Source organism: Pelophylax lessonae (genome assembly GCF_965119305.1).
Source record: "Pelophylax lessonae genome assembly, chromosome: 4".
In the NCBI taxonomy this organism is placed as follows: domain Eukaryota; kingdom Metazoa; phylum Chordata; class Amphibia; order Anura; family Ranidae; genus Pelophylax; species Pelophylax lessonae.
The window spans coordinates 550,916,496-550,934,077 of record NC_138771.1 but is presented as its reverse complement, the minus strand read 5'-3'; the positions used below and the strand labels follow the sequence as shown (position 1 = coordinate 550,934,077).

The following is a 17,582-nucleotide window of genomic DNA, read 5'->3' as shown; positions in this document are numbered from 1 at the left end:
AATGTGGTTTACATTTAAAGGGGCAGCAGTTATTTTTTTTAGTTTTTTTTTCATTTCTACAGGGTTGGCGCCCTCAACAGCTCTATTGAGCTGGAGCTCCACTTTAAAGAGTCACAGGGCAAAGTGTATATCTGCAAAGCACCCCTCTATGGTCACATTACCCTTGCCCAAACACTGCTCCTTCCAACATCACAGCCAACTATGCAACCTAGTGCTTCTGGTAATGGGGTAGCATGTGATCTCCCCGTGTGACAGTTCCTGGTCCTAGCAGCTAATCACTAGACCTGAGCACTGGTGATTTTAGCGCCTGCTGCTTTGGAGGAAAAAGCACAGCCACCAGACCCCCCCGCTTTACTTTAACCCTTTTCTGTAAGCCCAGGGCATCAAGGACTCGCTCCTTGGGGATATATAATCCAGTCACCCCAGGTGCTCACAGCACAACATTCCATAAAAAAGTGCTTGGCACTGACTGATACAGCATTCGTAATGGGAGGCCCTGCGACGTGACCAAACTAAAAATACCACCCTGTGTGTAGAGATTAAAAAAATACTAAATCCTGGGGTGGGGAGGAATTTGGCATTAGAGATTTATACACAGTGGTGGAAAACTGGAGTAAATGAATGCAAATATTTTTAAATGCTTAGAGCAGGAAGATAATATTGTGCTATATAGCTAAAAATCCACAGGAGCTGGGGGCACTAATACCTATATATATATATTTCACTGCAAAAATATTAATATGGACTGTTAAGTCTCCTGCATCTGCCACCAATATTACAGAAACATAGAGAGGAATGCACTAAGGGCACAGCTTCCAAAGACTTCAGATAGTCATTGTGCATTAGATGTGTAGTCCAGAAGGTCCCAAAATCCCGCAGTAGAAACAAGTGTGACATTGCAGTAATTCAGCATGTAAAGTTCTAATAAAGCAGCATGTAAAGTTCTAATAAAGCAGCATGTAAAGTTCTAATAAAGAATGGGAGACAATGCCTACTATTACTCTATAGCCTATGAATTCAGATGACAATGTGTTCTTCAAAATGTGACCACGCAATATTTTAAGTGCCACAAATATTCAGCACACAAATCGGCTCCTTCCACTGGATGTAGGTGATCATATGACTAAACTAAGTTTTAATTTACAGAGATCTTGTATTACCACGAATCAAAGAAGAAATAAGAAAAAAAAACTCCACATATAAAAACAATATGCCTCTTTTAGACTGGTGACTGGACCTCTCTCCAGGCTGTATATCTAATGCAGCTTGTTCCAGCTGGGGGCTCAGACTGTGTGTAAGTGTGCCAAGATCCCACAAGGAGGTAGAGAAGGTCAGGTCACGTATACATGGCATCATGCAGGTACTCTAGCCTGTGTTCCTTCTGCTTCCTTCTTGCCTGTAAGATATAATGCAGAAAGAAAAAAAAATGTATAACAGTTTAAAAGGATATCTAAGCCCAAGAAGTAAAATGTAATATATATTGCAGCTTACTGGTCCTTACATGTGGTGGTGCATTAGTTTTATCTTTTCAAGCTAAGAACATTTTCAGCAAGGCCAGAAGATACCGGAAATCCTGTGTCCTTGTCACTTTTTGTGTACTAAACTAAAATCAGAAACAATGTTCTCTTCCTTTCCAGCTATGTTCTGTAAAACTACAAAATACATCATCCACATTTAATGGAGATGTAGAGTGGAAGATGTGTTTGTTATTCAAACCATAAAAGCAACCTAGAAGTACAACCATGTCTCCCTCCAAAGATACAGTGAGTGAGCATAGCCACCCAGGGACACAAAGGGTGCTTTTCACAGGATCACCAAGAAAAAAGCCTGAAAAAAGAAAACCACTGCATTCACCACATCTAAAGACTGGTAAGCTGCAATATTTGTTTTTGGTGGGAGTTTAAAGTGTTACTAAACCCACAACAGTAAAATCTGTCTGTAGATGCAGAATAGAATGCTTGTTATACTCACTGTGCAACTTAAAGCGGAGTTCCACCCATTTTTAATAGGTTGGAATACATAGATCTTTGTAATCCCCTTTAAAATGGCTTTTACCAATGGAAACTTTTTTTTTTTTTTTGCTAGTAAATACCTTAATTTTGGCTTTATTCCTCCTCTCCTCACTTCCTGGTCCGATCGGCGATGACGTCATTCGGCGATCCGCAGTGTCTGCTGGGATGTATTCTACTTGCAGTAGCTGTATCTGTACTGAGCCGTGCCTGCCCCGCCTCCGCCCCGCCTCCTCTCATTGAATTGCATTGTATAAATGTATTAAGGCTGTTCTCTGCCCAGCCTCCGCCCCGCCTCCTCTCAATACAACTCAATGAGAGGAGGCGGGGCGGAGGCGGGGCAGAGAACAGCCTTAATACATTCATACAATGCAATTCAATGAGAGGAGGCGGGGCGGAGGCGGGGCAGGCACGGCTCAGTACAGATACAGCTACTGCAAGTAGAATACATCCCAGCAGACACTGCGGATCGCCGAATGACGTCATCGCCGATCGGACCAGGAAGTGAGGAGAGGAGGAATAAAGCCAAAATTAAGGTATTTACTAGCAAAAAAAAAAAAAAAAAGTTTCCATTGGTAAAAGCCATTTTAAAGGGGATTACAAAGATCTAAAGTTCCAAAAATGGGTGGAACTCCACTTTAAGTGATTAATCCTCTGCATTGTGTAAAAAGACTGTGTGATCCTGTATGCACAGATCCTCCCCCTACTACATGTTTTCTCTGGACAAATTCAGATAAGCACAGTAAGTGTAGTTAAGCTGCACATGCTCAGTTTGGTCTCTATTGCTCAGAGAACAATTCCTGGTTTTCACTGAGCTATTCAGGTCACCTGGTATTAATGTCACACATGTGGGCATGTATACAGATCCTAAATGACAGCCCAGTCTCTCCCTCCTCCTCCATGCCCAGTAACTAAAAAAAGAACACAGTGGGTGGGATGTCACATCTTGATTGATTTTTTTTTTTTCTTGGGAGGGTACATGTGATCAGCACAGGGCCAATCAGCACTCTCCAGACATGTTCAAACAGAGAATTAAGGGTCTTGAAGCCTGATAGGACAATCATGGGAGAAAGGAAAACTCCTCCTACAAACTATCAGCACTCGTACAAGTCACTAGATTGCTCGAATTGCTATATACAGCTGATTAGAAAAGGTATTTATTTGTTTATATTTATTAAAATAATTGCATTTCCACATTCTGTGTACTGTAGGAGACCAAATATAGTGAATGCAAGATCTGGGTTTAGTAACACTTTCATGCCCAACTATGGCCTAAACTTTTAATTCTGTTTTAGATACAGTAGGGTTAAACCCTCTTTCATGGTTTTCTTGGTGTGCACCTGCTGGGAGCAAAACACAGACAGTGACTAAGTGGTTAGCACTTCTGCCTGGCAGCACTAGGATCGTTGGTTCGCATCCCAACCACGGCACTATCTGCCTGCAGTTTGCATGTTCTCCCTGTTCCTGCATGGGTTTTTTCCCACACTCCGAAGACACGTAGGTTAATTGGCTCCTGTCTAAATTGGCCCTGTAGTGTGTGTGTGTAAAATATATATATATATATATATATATGAGAATGTGAGTTATGGACCTTAGAAGCTCCTTGAGGGCAGGGACTGATGTGAATGTACAATATATATGTAAAGCATTGTGTAAATTGACAATGCTATATAAGTAAATAAAAACCGAAACTTTTGGAGGTTTGTATTGCTGTCTGAACCTTTCTGTTGCAGCGATACACCCCCATCATCATTTCTAATATGAATGTCACATGGACAAAAAGTGAGGGAATATCTCCCCAATGGTGTCACGGACAGAGATAAAAAAAACCTAAGAGGTAGTAGTAGAACGATAAGACACGGATTTTCATAAGTTATAAGAATGCTGACAAAAGCATTACTTGAGCCCAAACTGGCCAGTATTTGGCAGCTCATCACAAGGACAGGGACCCCAAGGAGAAGAAAATATTCCAAGAAATCCAAGTGTAATAGGTCAAAGAGAGCACCAGATGAAAAATCCTTAGGAGTCCAAAGTCTTTATTATTCAACTAGTTACAACAAGCAGGGCAAAAAAAAGATATGCATTGCATTTTGGGGGCCAAACAATCCTTCATCACGGCTGGGTGAAATGTTTGGATGTTAAATAGACGCAAAGGACTCCTAAGCAGACTGATCTACAGGCAGAGGTCATTATAAATACTTTTTATAAAATAAGTCGAAGTTTCAAGGGCCCCGAAAATAAGTCTTTATAACGACCTCTGCCTGCAGATCAGTCTGCTTAGGAGTCCCTTTTAGTCTATTTAACATCCAAACATTTCACCCAGCCGCTGTAACCAGACCTTTTCATTTGGCGCTCTCTTTGACCTATTACACTTAGGGGAAAAAAGAAAAAAAAAAAACTGTCAGAATCATAACTTTTCCTTATTCCATTTAAAACCAGGAAAAAAAAAAAAAAAAAAAAACACACAAAAAACAACTTTTGGTGGACTTATCCCTTAAGAAGAATATATTTCAAGGGTACTTGACGCATAGCATCTAACCTACGATATCTGTAGGCACCAGCTACCTTCCTGCAATTGATGTATGAATTACCTTTTCCTGTTTGTACTCCTCGTAGTCTGGGCTGTCAGTGGGCAGCTCATCTCTGCAGAGGGGGCAGGAATTAGTCTGTAGACAGAGAGGGAACAAATCACTGGTACATAACCTAGATCTCCATAACCAATCACTGGTACATAACCTAGATCTCCATAACCAATCACTGGTACATAACCTAGATCTCCATAACCCATACACGTACAGAAACAGGTTCTCTTACCTTCCCTAGCCATGGCAGAATACAGGCTGAATGAAAAAGGTGTTCACAAGGTAGCTGCCGCACTGTTTCTCCCTCCTCGAACTCCAACAAGCACACCGGACATTTGAGGGCAGCATCTGTAAGGAACAAGAACACATTATAGGACCCATCCTCCTCCTGCTTTTTCCCTTGAGTTCTTTAAAGTGCACCTGTTCCTGATAAACAAAATTTGCTGTTTTATGCCCAGCTCCAGGAATTTAAAAAATTCAACCTTGAAGTGGGGGACGGACACACACACATGTCTTTATGGACCTTGCTTTGTGCACTGGTCCAAATCATTAGGTGTAGGGGGAATTATGGTGTGAGGTTGTTGTTCAGGGGCTTGCTTCCAACTTTGTGGGAAGAGTTTGGGGATGGCCCCTTCCTGTTCAAACATGACTGTGCACCAGTGCACAAAGCAAGGTCCATAAAGACATGGATGAGCGAGTTTGGGGTGGAGGAACTTGATTGGCCTGCACAGAGTCCTGACCTCAACCCGGTATAACATATTTGGGATTAATTAGAGCAGAGACTGCTAGCCAGGCCTTCTCGTCCAACATCAGTGCCTGACCTCACAAATGCGCTTCTGGAAGAATGGTCAAACATTCCCATAGACACACTCCTAAACCTTGTGGACAACCTTTCCAGAAGAGTTGAAGCTATTACAGCTGCAAAGGGTGAGCCAACTCAATAGTAAACCCTACGAACTGAGACTGGGGTGCCATTAAAGTTCATGTAAAGGCAGGCGTCCCAATACTATTGGTAATTTAGTGTATATACCCCCCTCTCCCCCCAAAAGGTTAAATGTTTGTTATGTCCAGAACAGAACAGGTACCTCCAGCAAAGCAACCACCCCCTTCAACCCGCTCTGTAAACTGTGACCATCTCTGGTTCTAAGCATACAACACAGGGTTAATATCCTCGTATTGTACATGAGGATGCCGAAAATCTGCCCACAGAGAGCACTGGAGTGGGATAAGAGCCGGTTGACACTGGGGCGACTTGTCAGGCCACCTGGTCGCCTGTCAAGTCACCTGCCATAGATTAGCACAGGACCCGTTCTAATAGGAGCGACACAAGTCGCTCCTACTTAGAAAAAGGGTCCTGAGCTACTTTGGGGCGACCTGGAGCGACCTGCATTGACTTCAATGATATGAAGTCCGTGCCGGCCGCTCCGAGGTCGCGGTGCGAGCTGCGCACCGCGACTTTACGGGTCGCCACGGCAAGTCGGGTCGCGTCTATGTGAACCGGCAATAAGAGATTGAGCCGGCACTGTGCACCCCTATAGACATAAGTATTTAACCCCTGCAGCACAGGAGATGGGGGGTGTCACTGCAAGAAGGATTTTTGTTGTTCTTTGAGCAGGGCTTTGGAGGGTGAAACTATTTTATACAATGAGGAGCAATAAAACTATACAGAACCTTTACATTTTTGTCAAGTGCTTTCTATGTGCTGCCTCCCAAGCTTGTACTATGCAGGTACAGATTAGCAGGCTGTGATTTACCCAGAAAGTGGATTGTAAGTGACAGAATTCTGGTTCTTACCCGCCTGCTTCGCTGTTACGGTGACTTTTGGTAAATTTTCTACCACTTTTTTGGAAGCTGCAGGAGGAAGTCTGTGGTCCCAGTCTGTAAGATCCATGGGCCCGAGATCAATATCCATCCCACTGAGGAGACTCCTAATAGAGACATTGACAGGAAGTTACAGCAAATAATATTTCTACAAGAAACGTAACCGACAGAAATAAATAACCTCTTTTAACCTTTGTCAGGTTTTCTTATTGCCATGTCCCCACTGGGGAAGATATGCCTTTCTATGTGTCCTGGTGGCCCATTGTCTCTGGGGCTGAAAGTGAGAGAAACATCAAACCATTTTTTTTAGTTGTTAATGGAACAGGAACAGAGGGTAAATCTTACAATGGGGACACTAGTTCCAGTGACAGCTGTCTTGGAGAGATCTCTCCTCACTTCCTGTTTTGCCTTGGGACAGGAAGTAAAGAAATCTCCCAAACTGGACACAGACCGCACAAATTAAATGTTTTTCTTTGAAGAAGGCACTATAGGACTTTTACACTAATCTTTCTGCCAACCCAATCTGTCGTCACATACCCAATACTTCCAGGTGAGGGTGAAACAATGACATCTACTTTTACTGTAGTGCAGGGCTCAACAAATCCCAGGTCGCCATGGTGACTAGAAATTGCATCCCAGCGCCTGGGCTTTTGTCAGCCCATTCGTTTTTGGCACCAGGCACAAGGATGCACAATCCCTATCAAGCAATGCCTGGGACATGTAGCTATTATTTTTTAACATTTAGTCCTGCCGAGGGCAACCAGCAGGGTTCACTTATCGCATAGAAGCAAGCATTCCCATCTGCGGCCCGGGACCGGCATTGTAGGTGGCACTGGGTGGCGGTGTTAGGGGAGTGAAAATGCATCCAGTCTCCTCCTCTTCTTGTTGCGGACCCAGAAGTGACGTGTATGACGTCACTTCCAGGTCCCCATTGACAGTTTTCCCCGCTATTAAGGCAGAGAAACAATGAATTCATTTCATTGCATTCAGTGGAGCACAGGGGAGACATGAAGGGTCTTTTGGAGCCTGAATGTCTCATTTAAGAGAACCCGTCACCAAAAAAATTCATCACATAGGGGACTTAGGCCTGCAAACATCAATGGCCGTCATGTTACACATTACTGTGCACGCTGGAATGAGAGCAATAATTCTAGCACTAGGCCTCCTTTTTAACACTAAAGTTTTGTAAAAAAAAAAAAAAATACTGGCTCCCAAATTTTTTAGCTAGCTCCCAGAAGAAAGCAAATTTGTCAAGCCCTGGCGTAGTGCTTGCTGACTAAGGGGCCAGTCACCAGGTGAATGCATTAATGTGATGTGAGGGTAGTGCAAATATATTGTTTAAAAGATGTATGGGATTTTATTTTTTCCCCCATGTATACTTACCTAGGTGGATGCAGCATTGGTCCGATGCTGAATCTGTCCCCCGGCACCTCTACACTGAGAACAAAACGATGGAACACTGCTGATTGCTCAGTTCTGACAGCTCCCCAAGCAGAGAGCTGATGACTGTCAGTCTCTGCTCTGCCCCCTCCTCTCTTATTGGAGCGCTGGGCTGTGGAGGGGTGGGGAGTGGCCAGCTCAGGCTCTCAGCGGCTCACTGAGGCTGAGCCGAGTGTCCGTACAGGCATCTGGCGGATTCCGACTTCCATTGTCGTAATTACGCGTCGCCTGGACCGACATCTGTGACGTCAGCAGAGACTGGACTTCAGCCCGCTCTCTGCTGAAAACAGGTCACAGGAGTGCAGAACGAACTGCACTCATGTGATCCATAGAAGATGTACAGCCAAACGAGCTTTGCCTGCACATCTCCTTTAAGTAATGACATCGACACACACGCTTCAAGTTTTTTTTATCTGATCAATGTGAAATTTGATCAAAACAATCTAGTTTTCCAAACCGCATAAATTTCACTTCCAAATGATTTAGACTCGAATTTGATCAGATTCATTCGCACTGAGTTGATCGGCTATGGTGGAAAATTGTTGATCATTTGCAGTGATTGACAGCACCGACTCATTCATGAATAGGACTGTCCTTTGAGTGATCAGATTAGTCAGAGTGATGGTGAACTTTGGCACCCCAGATGTTTTGGAACTACATTTCCCATGTTGCCCATGCACTCTGCAGTGTAGTGGAGCATCATGGGAAATGTAGTTCCAAAACATCTGGGGTGCCAAGGTTTGCCATCACTGGATTAGGAGATTACATTGTGGAAACAGATGTGACCGATAACTTACCGTTATAAGGTATGATCACATCTTAACGATTGAGCCACTTCCCTCACGTGTGGCATACCAATCAAATAGGGTTTGTCGACTATAGATTAATCATTCCTATCAGGAGAGATCAATCGGAAAATAAATCATTAATTGAAGCATGTACAGCCACCATATGTTTGGACAGTAAAAATCTGTACAATGGTGGAGTGCATAGGAGTATAGAGATTCTATGTGATGTCTGATGTTCACAATAAACCTTTGAGGAGCTACAGGCATTGCTGATATCTGGCACTTCTAGGTGTGTCAGCATGTCCTCTGCTGTATTTCTCCGTCTGTCCCCTACATCACTACAGAGCAGGGCTGTGATGGCCAGCAAGAAGAACCAGTGGAGGACATGCGGACCAACACATCCAGAAGTGGTGGATAGCAATGGAACCCATCACCCTTCAAGAGTGCAAAGATTTAGTTTACTGCCTGCTCAAAATGTAATAACTAAAACCCCTTTAAATCTAGAACACAGGATTGTATTATCATGGTGGAGTCTTCTATTTGGGTCTCCTCATATTAATGCACTGGAATACCCAGAAGAGTAAGCTTTGGCAAGGATCCTTAACTGGTTGAGCACAGGCTTTTCTACTGATGCTGTGATTTCTTCTTAAAGTGGAACTAAAGACAGAAAAGTAATGCTAGATCACTTCAGGCTAACCCCTTTTGAAAGTGTAGCTATGGAAAACATAAAAATAAGTGTCTAAACAGTTTTTTGAAACCGTTAAAACAAATGGATTTAGGTCCACTTTATGATTTACTGCTGTTCAGGGGCTCTGGGCTTTAGAAAAATGGCAGCCTCCAGCCAACAGGAGCAATGCTGGAGGCAATTTACAGCACACACTTATTTTGGTAGCATCATTATTAATGTGGAATGAGTGTTCCTTGCTAAAGAACATTATTTTTTATCAAGGGTAACATTTTTCTTTAAGGAAAATTAACTGTTAGACTCTGAGCACCTTTAGTTTTAATGCACCTAAAGGAATTTAGCCAATTTAAACCAAAATATCAGTTGAGCTTTAAATGGTACGGTTTTATTAGGTGCCTGGAGTTTGGCTTTAAAGTAGAACTAAACTAAAAATAAATAGCGAACAGGCAGGCTCCTAAAATACACTTACCTGCATGTTCGCAATTCTCTGCAGAATGCGCATACACCTTTATTTACATTTCCAGGGCAATGCCAGTGTGCCAGGATGAATGACAACATCCCACACCAGCCAATCATGACAGCCGAAGACCGGCACCTGGAAAAGGGCAGACAGAAGATGCTGGTGCCAGCAAAGGAATCTTGCAGGCTTCAGACCATTAGAGCATAGCCAATTATTCCAGCCATAAGTTCCACTTTAAAGGATAAGTTCACTTTTGGGAACATGTTCCATCTGTTTTAGGGGGAACAAGTAACATGTTCCCAATGCTGCAGCCGCTGCCCGATTTCACCCCCCCCCCCCCCTCCCTCCTTGAGACAGCAGTATGGGGAAAAGTTCCCTATACCAGCTGTCAGTTTTTTAATTCAGCTCCACCCACACAGCTGCATCATTCACACAGCTCTGTGAATAAATGAACGAACTACAAGCCCTGATATCCTTCGCAGCTATTGGCTTGTAGTTATTTACAAGTGAACTTATCCTTTAAGGTGATAAACTTTGTGTGGCTCCAGCCATGTAAACCCAAATCTAATCCCTTGGGAGGAAAGCTCCATCTAAATAAATGTGGTTTATGGAAAGGCAGAGGTTTGGAAAAACATTCCAAGTACCGGATATATGAGGGCAAAAGCAAACTGGCATTACTACAAACCACAAATGAAGCACAATTCCCCCAGAGGGACTTCTATGATATAAATACACGAGTGAGAATAATTAGAAGTCCCCCTGATTAATGAACTGTACAGGAAAAGGAAGCACATCAAGCCAGGCACTGTCTGAACAATGCAGCTGAATGGCCCATTGCATGATTTAGAACTAGAGGTTGGGAGAGAGGAAACTGCTGGAAAGCGTACAAGAAATAGGAAAATGCCCGAGTTGACATATTAAATGCTTACCTTCCTAGAAAAGGGGAAAACAATGTTTATCACTGACAGAGCTAAAAGTTCATTAAGGCACCATGCATGAAGAGTCTGGAAAACTGTGCAAGACTTCAATTATAATGATAAGGGATAACCAGATTCACAGCTTCTTGCTTTGATTGATTTCTGTCCCAATTCACCCTCAAGTCTGCTACTGACAGGCCAGCATGCTGGAGAATAAGTGCAAGGCTTTGGAAAGCAAAGCTGGCCATACCAGTTTACATTTCTGTCATTAAGACTGAACGCAAGCATTTACTAGATTCCCGCGTTCTATGCTAAACCTCCGCCTCCAGGCTGAATAGGTGTCCTGCTGTGTTGGGGAGCCACAACTTTCCTGCTGGAGCACTGGAAGTATAGCAAAAGCTGTACTATCAGCGCTTGTAAAAAACAGGCAGCGATTTAGGAGGAGGGATACACCTTCCGAAATTAACTAGTTGTAACCCAGCAGTTTAAAAAAAATAATAGAATTTTCGACCTACAAGTAAAATCCATTTCCTGGAGTACGGAACAGTACAGGACACAGGCTCAGAAGAGGCCTGAACATGCACTTGGTATAAAACTTTTTGTGACTTTTACCTACCTACCAATTTTTGTGACTTTTACCTACAGGTAAGCCTATAATAAGGCTTACCTGTAGGTACAATTAATATCTCCTAAACCTGCACAGTTTAGGAGATATTCAACCTGCATTCAGCCCCTGACGCGAGCGGTGCTTGCGCTCTGAAGGTCCGGCAGACCTTCAGAGTTCCTTGCCAGGAAGTTGCCAGAAAGTTAATCCCCCGCGCGCATGCACGGGATGACGTAATTGCGGCTCCGGCCACTCACTGCGCCGGAGCCGCCGAACCCCGGAAGAGACGCCGAGGGATCATGTCCACTCCCACAGTCTGGGGGTCTGTGTAGGGGCATCGATCTAAGGTAAGTTTTTCATAATGACCTAGTATGTGATGCATACTAGCTCATTATGCCTTTGTCTTGCAAGGTTTTTTTTTTATTTTGAGTATACTACTGCTTTAACATGTAAACAAAAAGACCAAGGGCAACCTAGCAAATCTAAAATACAGATGGCGGATGCTGTAGGACTAAGACATCTGGTAGGCTGCACTTTGAAAGAACCCTATCCTTCAGACTATACCACCTTTGATGATAATGTGTCTGATCCACCTAGTAGTAGTGGAGTGCAGGAGCTCTTAGGAAGTGAAGAGGGAATCCAATTTCTGAAAGGAAGCCACAGCGGAGAGATCAAACTCTTATAAACATGCATGGCATCCAGGCAGTGAAGGACAATTTCCCCAGGGTGCTTCAGAGGAGGACTTAAAGTGTTTGTTACCCCAACACTTAATATTCCATTTATGTGCCTGCTGTACTATGTACTTATATGAGAAAGTATCCTGTTCTCCTTGTATTGCTTCCTTAATGTGAAATCCCTGGTGGACCTGCTTGCCTTCCTATTACAAACTGACCACATTAGTCATGAGAGCACAATGTGGTCAGTTCTCTAGCTGTCCTGGGAACTCCAATGATCAGACTTGTGTGATGCGGTTTCTCATGTCACCAGCATTTATGCAGCTGAGAACAGAGGGACTGTAATAATTTACAAAAATGGGAAAAAGGGTATTTATAATTTTTTTTTTTTTTTAAATATATAAAAATTTTTTGCCTTTGTTTTTGTCATTTCTATTTTAAACTGAATGGGTAGCAATGGATAACCCAAATGGGAGATACCCTTTGATTAGAAAAATATATTTTTTAACATAGACGCAGCTTTGGTAAATTTGATAAGTTGTGGGCTCAACGGTTAGATACACCAGGCCTGGCGCTGGTTAACTTGATTATGGACCGCCAGGTCATTGGCAGGGGATAACAGTATTGATCTTGAGATGTTATCCTTGGGCAATGAAGAGTATAGATATATACATGTTCCTTTAGGTCATTTATGTCCTAAGCTTTGTACAAGTTAATGGTTCTACTATAACATTCGTTGCTGCGATACATGTATATTTTCAAAACACGTTAATTTCACTATGCGGTAGAGCTAGGGTGAGTTTGCATATTTTCAATACAGTCCATTTTATTGCAATGTATTTATTATGGACTCTGTACTGCTGGCACAATCTGTTCAATAAAACTTTATTTGAGAAAAAAAAAAAAAAAAAAAAAAAACAAACCTGAATGTGTAGTTTTACAAAGCGATCGTTTACAATCACTTTAAAGAAGGAAGAACAATATCCCCACTGAGGTGGAAAGCAGAGACCACCTTGGACAGAAAGGAGGCCTTACGGCCACAACTTTGTGCCTATGCAGCATTAAGAAGGGTTCCTTACAAGATAAGGCCATTAATTCAGAGACTCTTGATGTGATAGCGACAAAAAAGACCACCTTACAAGAAAGGTCAGACAAGAACATATCTCTAATATGTTTCTGGGAGCTTCTGCAGAGCCAAGAGAACCAAACTAAGGTCCTAAGGGGATTTAGGAGATCAAACAAAAGCAAAGATGTAAGCTATGCCCTGAACAAAGGCTTTACCTAGAGATTGAGAGGCTAGAGGTCTGTGAAACAGAATGGCCAAGGACAAGATTTTTTTCCCTTGATGGTACTATTGGTAATATTATGCTCAGAAGTGTACTCACAACTCAGCAATAGAGCGAGGAGGATGCCACAGTGTCAGTCGAACCGTAGGCCACAGCATCCCAGGTATCGTGATTCAGGTCTCCTCTATAATGTGCCCACAGTAAAGAGAAAACCAGAAGATGTTGCCAGCTCCGAGACCACATTGGATGAGGAAGAGGAGGAGGTGGGCAGGCACACTAAATCCCAAGAGGCGATGGTGGCACAATAAGTGCTCTGGGCCTGCACAGGTGCAGAAACCACAGGTCTGTGCAGGTGGATTATGCGGCACTAGGGAAAGCGCAAAGGTGCAAAAGCACCCTATAGGCTCTCCTTAAGAAACCAATGGCTTCGGTTTTAAAAAGATATCAAGAATTGGCAATCAGTTTGTGGCTTCCCCGTACCACAAGGGGGATATTAGGATAAGGGCACCTTGGGATGTAGGTAAATGTAAACGAGGGCTTCCACCCTTACACACAAATTCAAGGGCAGGAATTAAAAGGGGATTAACTCATTTCTGGCCTCACTTTTGCAATGTGCAAACCCTCACAGGAGTCTTCAGGGAAAGGGCTCTGAACCAGGTTATGGACCTGTAAAGAAACCTGTAGCTACTCCATGTGTTGCATTACATGGACCCAAAGCGAGATCCAGTGCATATCAGCAACATTACAGGTAGGCCACGCGTCTTCCATCTGATGGAGTCCATGTATATAGTTACATAGTTACATAATAGGTGAGGTTGAATAAAGACAATAGTCCATCCAGTTCAACCTGTGTAGGTGTGTGTGTGGCTGTAATCATCTCACATAGCCCTGAATGTTCTGATCCTTGAGATGTACGTCTAAGAGTCTTTTGAAAGCCACCATACTTACCGCAGAAACCACCTGTTGTGATAGAGAATTCCACAATCTTGTAGCCCTTACAGTAAAGAACCCCCCACGTTGCCTGAGGTTAAAACGCTTCTCCTCCAATCGCATTGTATGCCCTCTAGTCCTCATACAATCCCTTCGACTGAACAGCTTTTTTTCTATGCCGAGATCCCCATTGAGATATTTATAAATTGCCATCATGTCCCCCTTCAGGCGTCTCTTCTCCAGGGAGAATAAATCAAGCGTACATTTCCTCTAAGGCTGTTTGGAGGAGTCAAGCGATCTGAACCTGCATGAAAAGCCACAGGTTATGGTGCAGACGATATCTTGATAGAAGAATCAGCTTAGAACAAACATCCAGAAGGAAAAAACCCATACAAAAAGGTAAGCTTCTCTCTATGGAGAAAAAAAAGCCATCACCAAAGGAATTGGTACAAAACGGGGGCTTGCTGAGAGTGGGAGGAGTTATATGGGGGTTGTCCAAGGGGCTTATTTTGCCAGTGCCTAATCAACGGAAGGCAACTTTACATAACTTAGTCATAACTGTAAGGAAAAAAAGGTTTTCTTGGAGTTCCTCTTTAAGCTACAATGTATAATTTCCTGGCAAGGCTAATTATGTGATTGACAGTTGCAGAGAGCTGCAATAACAGTGGAGAGGTATTTGAAAGGGAAGTCCTCCATCAGAAAAGTGCTTTATATTCTACCTACACACAGACTCTTAGGACTTATTCACACATTGTCCTAGGAGTTACGTTTTTTAAAGGGAACAGAAAAAAATTCAGAAAACATCTTGTAAAGAATATAAGATGCTCTGTGATTGGGCAAGGGGGATCATGAGTTTCCTACGTCCCTTAGCATAGCCTGTATTTTTTAAAAATATATTTTCTGAATGGCTGTTATCGCTGTGACCAGGTTCTGTCAGTCAGTCTCGCTATGGAACTTCAGAAGTGACATCACCATCAGAGACTGCATGTAATACTTTTCAAGAAAAAAGCAGCCACCAGTGGGGCATACATCATAACCGTACAGGTGCCTAGCTAATGCAGCAAAGTTTTTGCCACACTTCAGCTTTACTGCATTTGCCAAGAGGCCTAAACTTCTTGTGTATTGCTAAATTAAGTTCAAATGAAAAGGAATCCAGAAACAGCTGTGCTGCTTATCGGCACACATCAACAGAAGAGCACATAGAAACAATCATTTAGATTGGCAGCTCCTCCCTACTGGCATAGCCAATAGGAACAGCATGGCAGCTCCTCCTAACTGGCCACAGGGTTGTACAGACTTAGGCTGGGTACACACATGCTGAATATCAGATGATTTAACAAAAACCGTCCAACATTCGGTTTGTGTGTATAGCTGTCTTTCCGACAAAAGCCGGTCCAATGACTGGCTTTTGTGGAACAGACATGCTGGAAAACCAGCATCCAATCAGCACTGGCAGCTAAGTTTTTGATGTTTTGGAGAAAGAGGGGGGGGGGGTGTCCCCCCTGTCAGAACACATAGAAAAAGTGGAGGAGATCTCCGCACTAACATCGCTTGTGTTAGTACGGCAATCTCGCCGGTTTTTATTTTTGTTCAGCCCGCTGAGTTGAACAAAAAAAAAAAAAACCTTGACGTGTGTACCCATTCTTAGCTGTGCAATCTGGTGATCAGTCACTTGAGCATGCAAGCCTAAAGGGATACCTGGGCTGTTTCCTTTCATATGACTGGAAATAAAATGATTAATAGCAGAGAAAGCTGTGAGAAGAAGACAACAGTGCGAATCAGGAGGTGAGGGGACTAATTATGACTGAAGTTGTTCAGACAGGAAATGAAGAAGGGCTCAGGATTGCTGGTGAGGCTTCAAAGGGTTATATTGTGGAGATATAAGTTTGCACGGAAATTAGAATAATTTGTCTAAACACAGGACTAGATTTGCTAAAAGTGTGGAAAAATGTTCAGCTTGAATGTTACATGGAGAAAACACAAGTTCATGTTAAAAACCCACCAACCAGCAAAACAAGAACAGCATAGGAGGAGATTTGTGTTGATTAGAGATTAGCATTGAAGCAAGCTATCACTCTGGCTACATCAGCACTCAAGCAGCCATGGCCAGGGCATTCCCACCCTGCAGCCCTTTATAACAAAGGGACATGGATGTTTGTGACATCATTGACCTAACATGGTCACATGGCCATCTTTGGACAATGTCTCTGACTTATTGGGGGGGGATTTACTAAAACCGGAGAGTGCAAAATATGGCGCAGCTGTGCATAGAGACCAATAAGCTTCCAGGTTTTAATGTCAAAGCTTAAAGCGGTAGTATACTCCGCTTCTTAACTTTTACCTACAGGTAAGCTTATAATAAGGCTTACCTGTAGGTAAAATTAATATCTCCTAAACCTGACACCAGCGGCGCATGCGTTTTGAAGGTCCGGCAGACCTTCAGAGCTCCTTGCCGGAAAGTGAGCATGCGCGGGAGTGACGTGCCGAGGGAACATGACAGCTCCCTTAGCGGTGTCCGGGCGACCATGTGGGGGCTTCGTTCTAAGGTAAGTATCTCAAAATGTGCTATTATGCGATGCATACTAGCACATTATTCTATTGTCTTGCAGGGTTTTTTTTTTGTACTCAGGGGATACTACCGCTTTAATTGAAGAAGCTGAAGTTAGAATCTGATTTTTATACGATACACAGCTGCACCAGATTCTGCACTCTCCAGTTTTAGTAAATCAACCCAATTTATGTCAATGATGTCACAAGCGGTTGTAGGGGGGAGGGAAAAGCCTGGCTGCTGATTTGGCAGGCGTGACAACATGCTTTCATGTTTTGTCGGAACCCACGCTCATCCCAAATGTCGAGGAGGTTGCTTACCTTGCCAGCTCTAACAAGGCATTCTGGCGATACTGCTCCTCCGGCACTGTGGGCTCACAGTTATGTTCATCAAAGTATGACGCCATGCCTACAAATAACCAAACAAAAAGGTGACGTCCCAAATACATATTTATATAATAATACATACAGAAAGACAGGAGCCAAGGATCAGATGTACAGTATATCTGTGATATGTCAAGGGTGGCTTCTGTCACAATGTGTGACCATAAAAGAAGCCGGGCACAAGTGGAATATGAAGGCTGCCACTGCTCAACTCTCTTTTTGAAAATGCTAATAACCTGGCTGACAGGGCAATGCCTAGTCACTGGCCTGGAGATATAAAATCAAACTTATTTGCTGCCTCCTTGTTCTGGTTATTGGCTCAGAAGTACCATCATATGATGCAGCCAGGAAACTAGCATTACATAGTTACATAGTATAAACGGGCGCCTGGATTAAATTTAGGTAAAGTTTAAAAAGGTACCTACATCCCTAAAGTCTGTACATAGAATGTGGGA

At 43.1% G+C, this 17,582-nt stretch overlaps 1 protein-coding gene across 1 annotated transcript; it reads right to left on the bottom strand.

Moving 5' to 3' along the window:
* Positions 1-1,014: 1,014 nt before the first annotated feature.
* Positions 1,015-17,185, bottom strand: RNF181 (ring finger protein 181). Its single transcript, XM_082257187.1, has 5 exons — positions 17,065-17,185; positions 6,386-6,519; positions 4,824-4,939; positions 4,601-4,675; positions 1,015-1,396 (listed from the first exon to the last, which is right to left on the bottom strand). Exons 1-5 carry the CDS (start codon positions 17,148-17,150, stop codon positions 1,337-1,339), a joined length of 471 nt encoding a protein of 156 aa, XP_082113313.1. The 5' UTR covers positions 17,151-17,185; the 3' UTR covers positions 1,015-1,336.
* Between the last annotated feature and the right edge of the window lie 397 nt (positions 17,186-17,582).

Bases quoted from the DNA above. Each gene is read 5' to 3' on its own strand.
- RNF181 (XM_082257187.1), bottom strand. From the start codon at position 17,150: ATGGCGTCATACTTTGATGAACATAACTGTGAGCCCACAGTGCCGGAG. The intron at 6,520-17,064 runs GTAAGCAACCTC...TGTCTCTATTAG, and splicing joins GCCTTGTTAGAGCTGGCAAG to GAGTCTCCTCAGTGGGATGG. The intron at 4,940-6,385 runs GTAAGAACCAGA...TGTTCCTTACAG, and splicing joins CGTAACAGCGAAGCAGGCGG to ATGCTGCCCTCAAATGTCCG.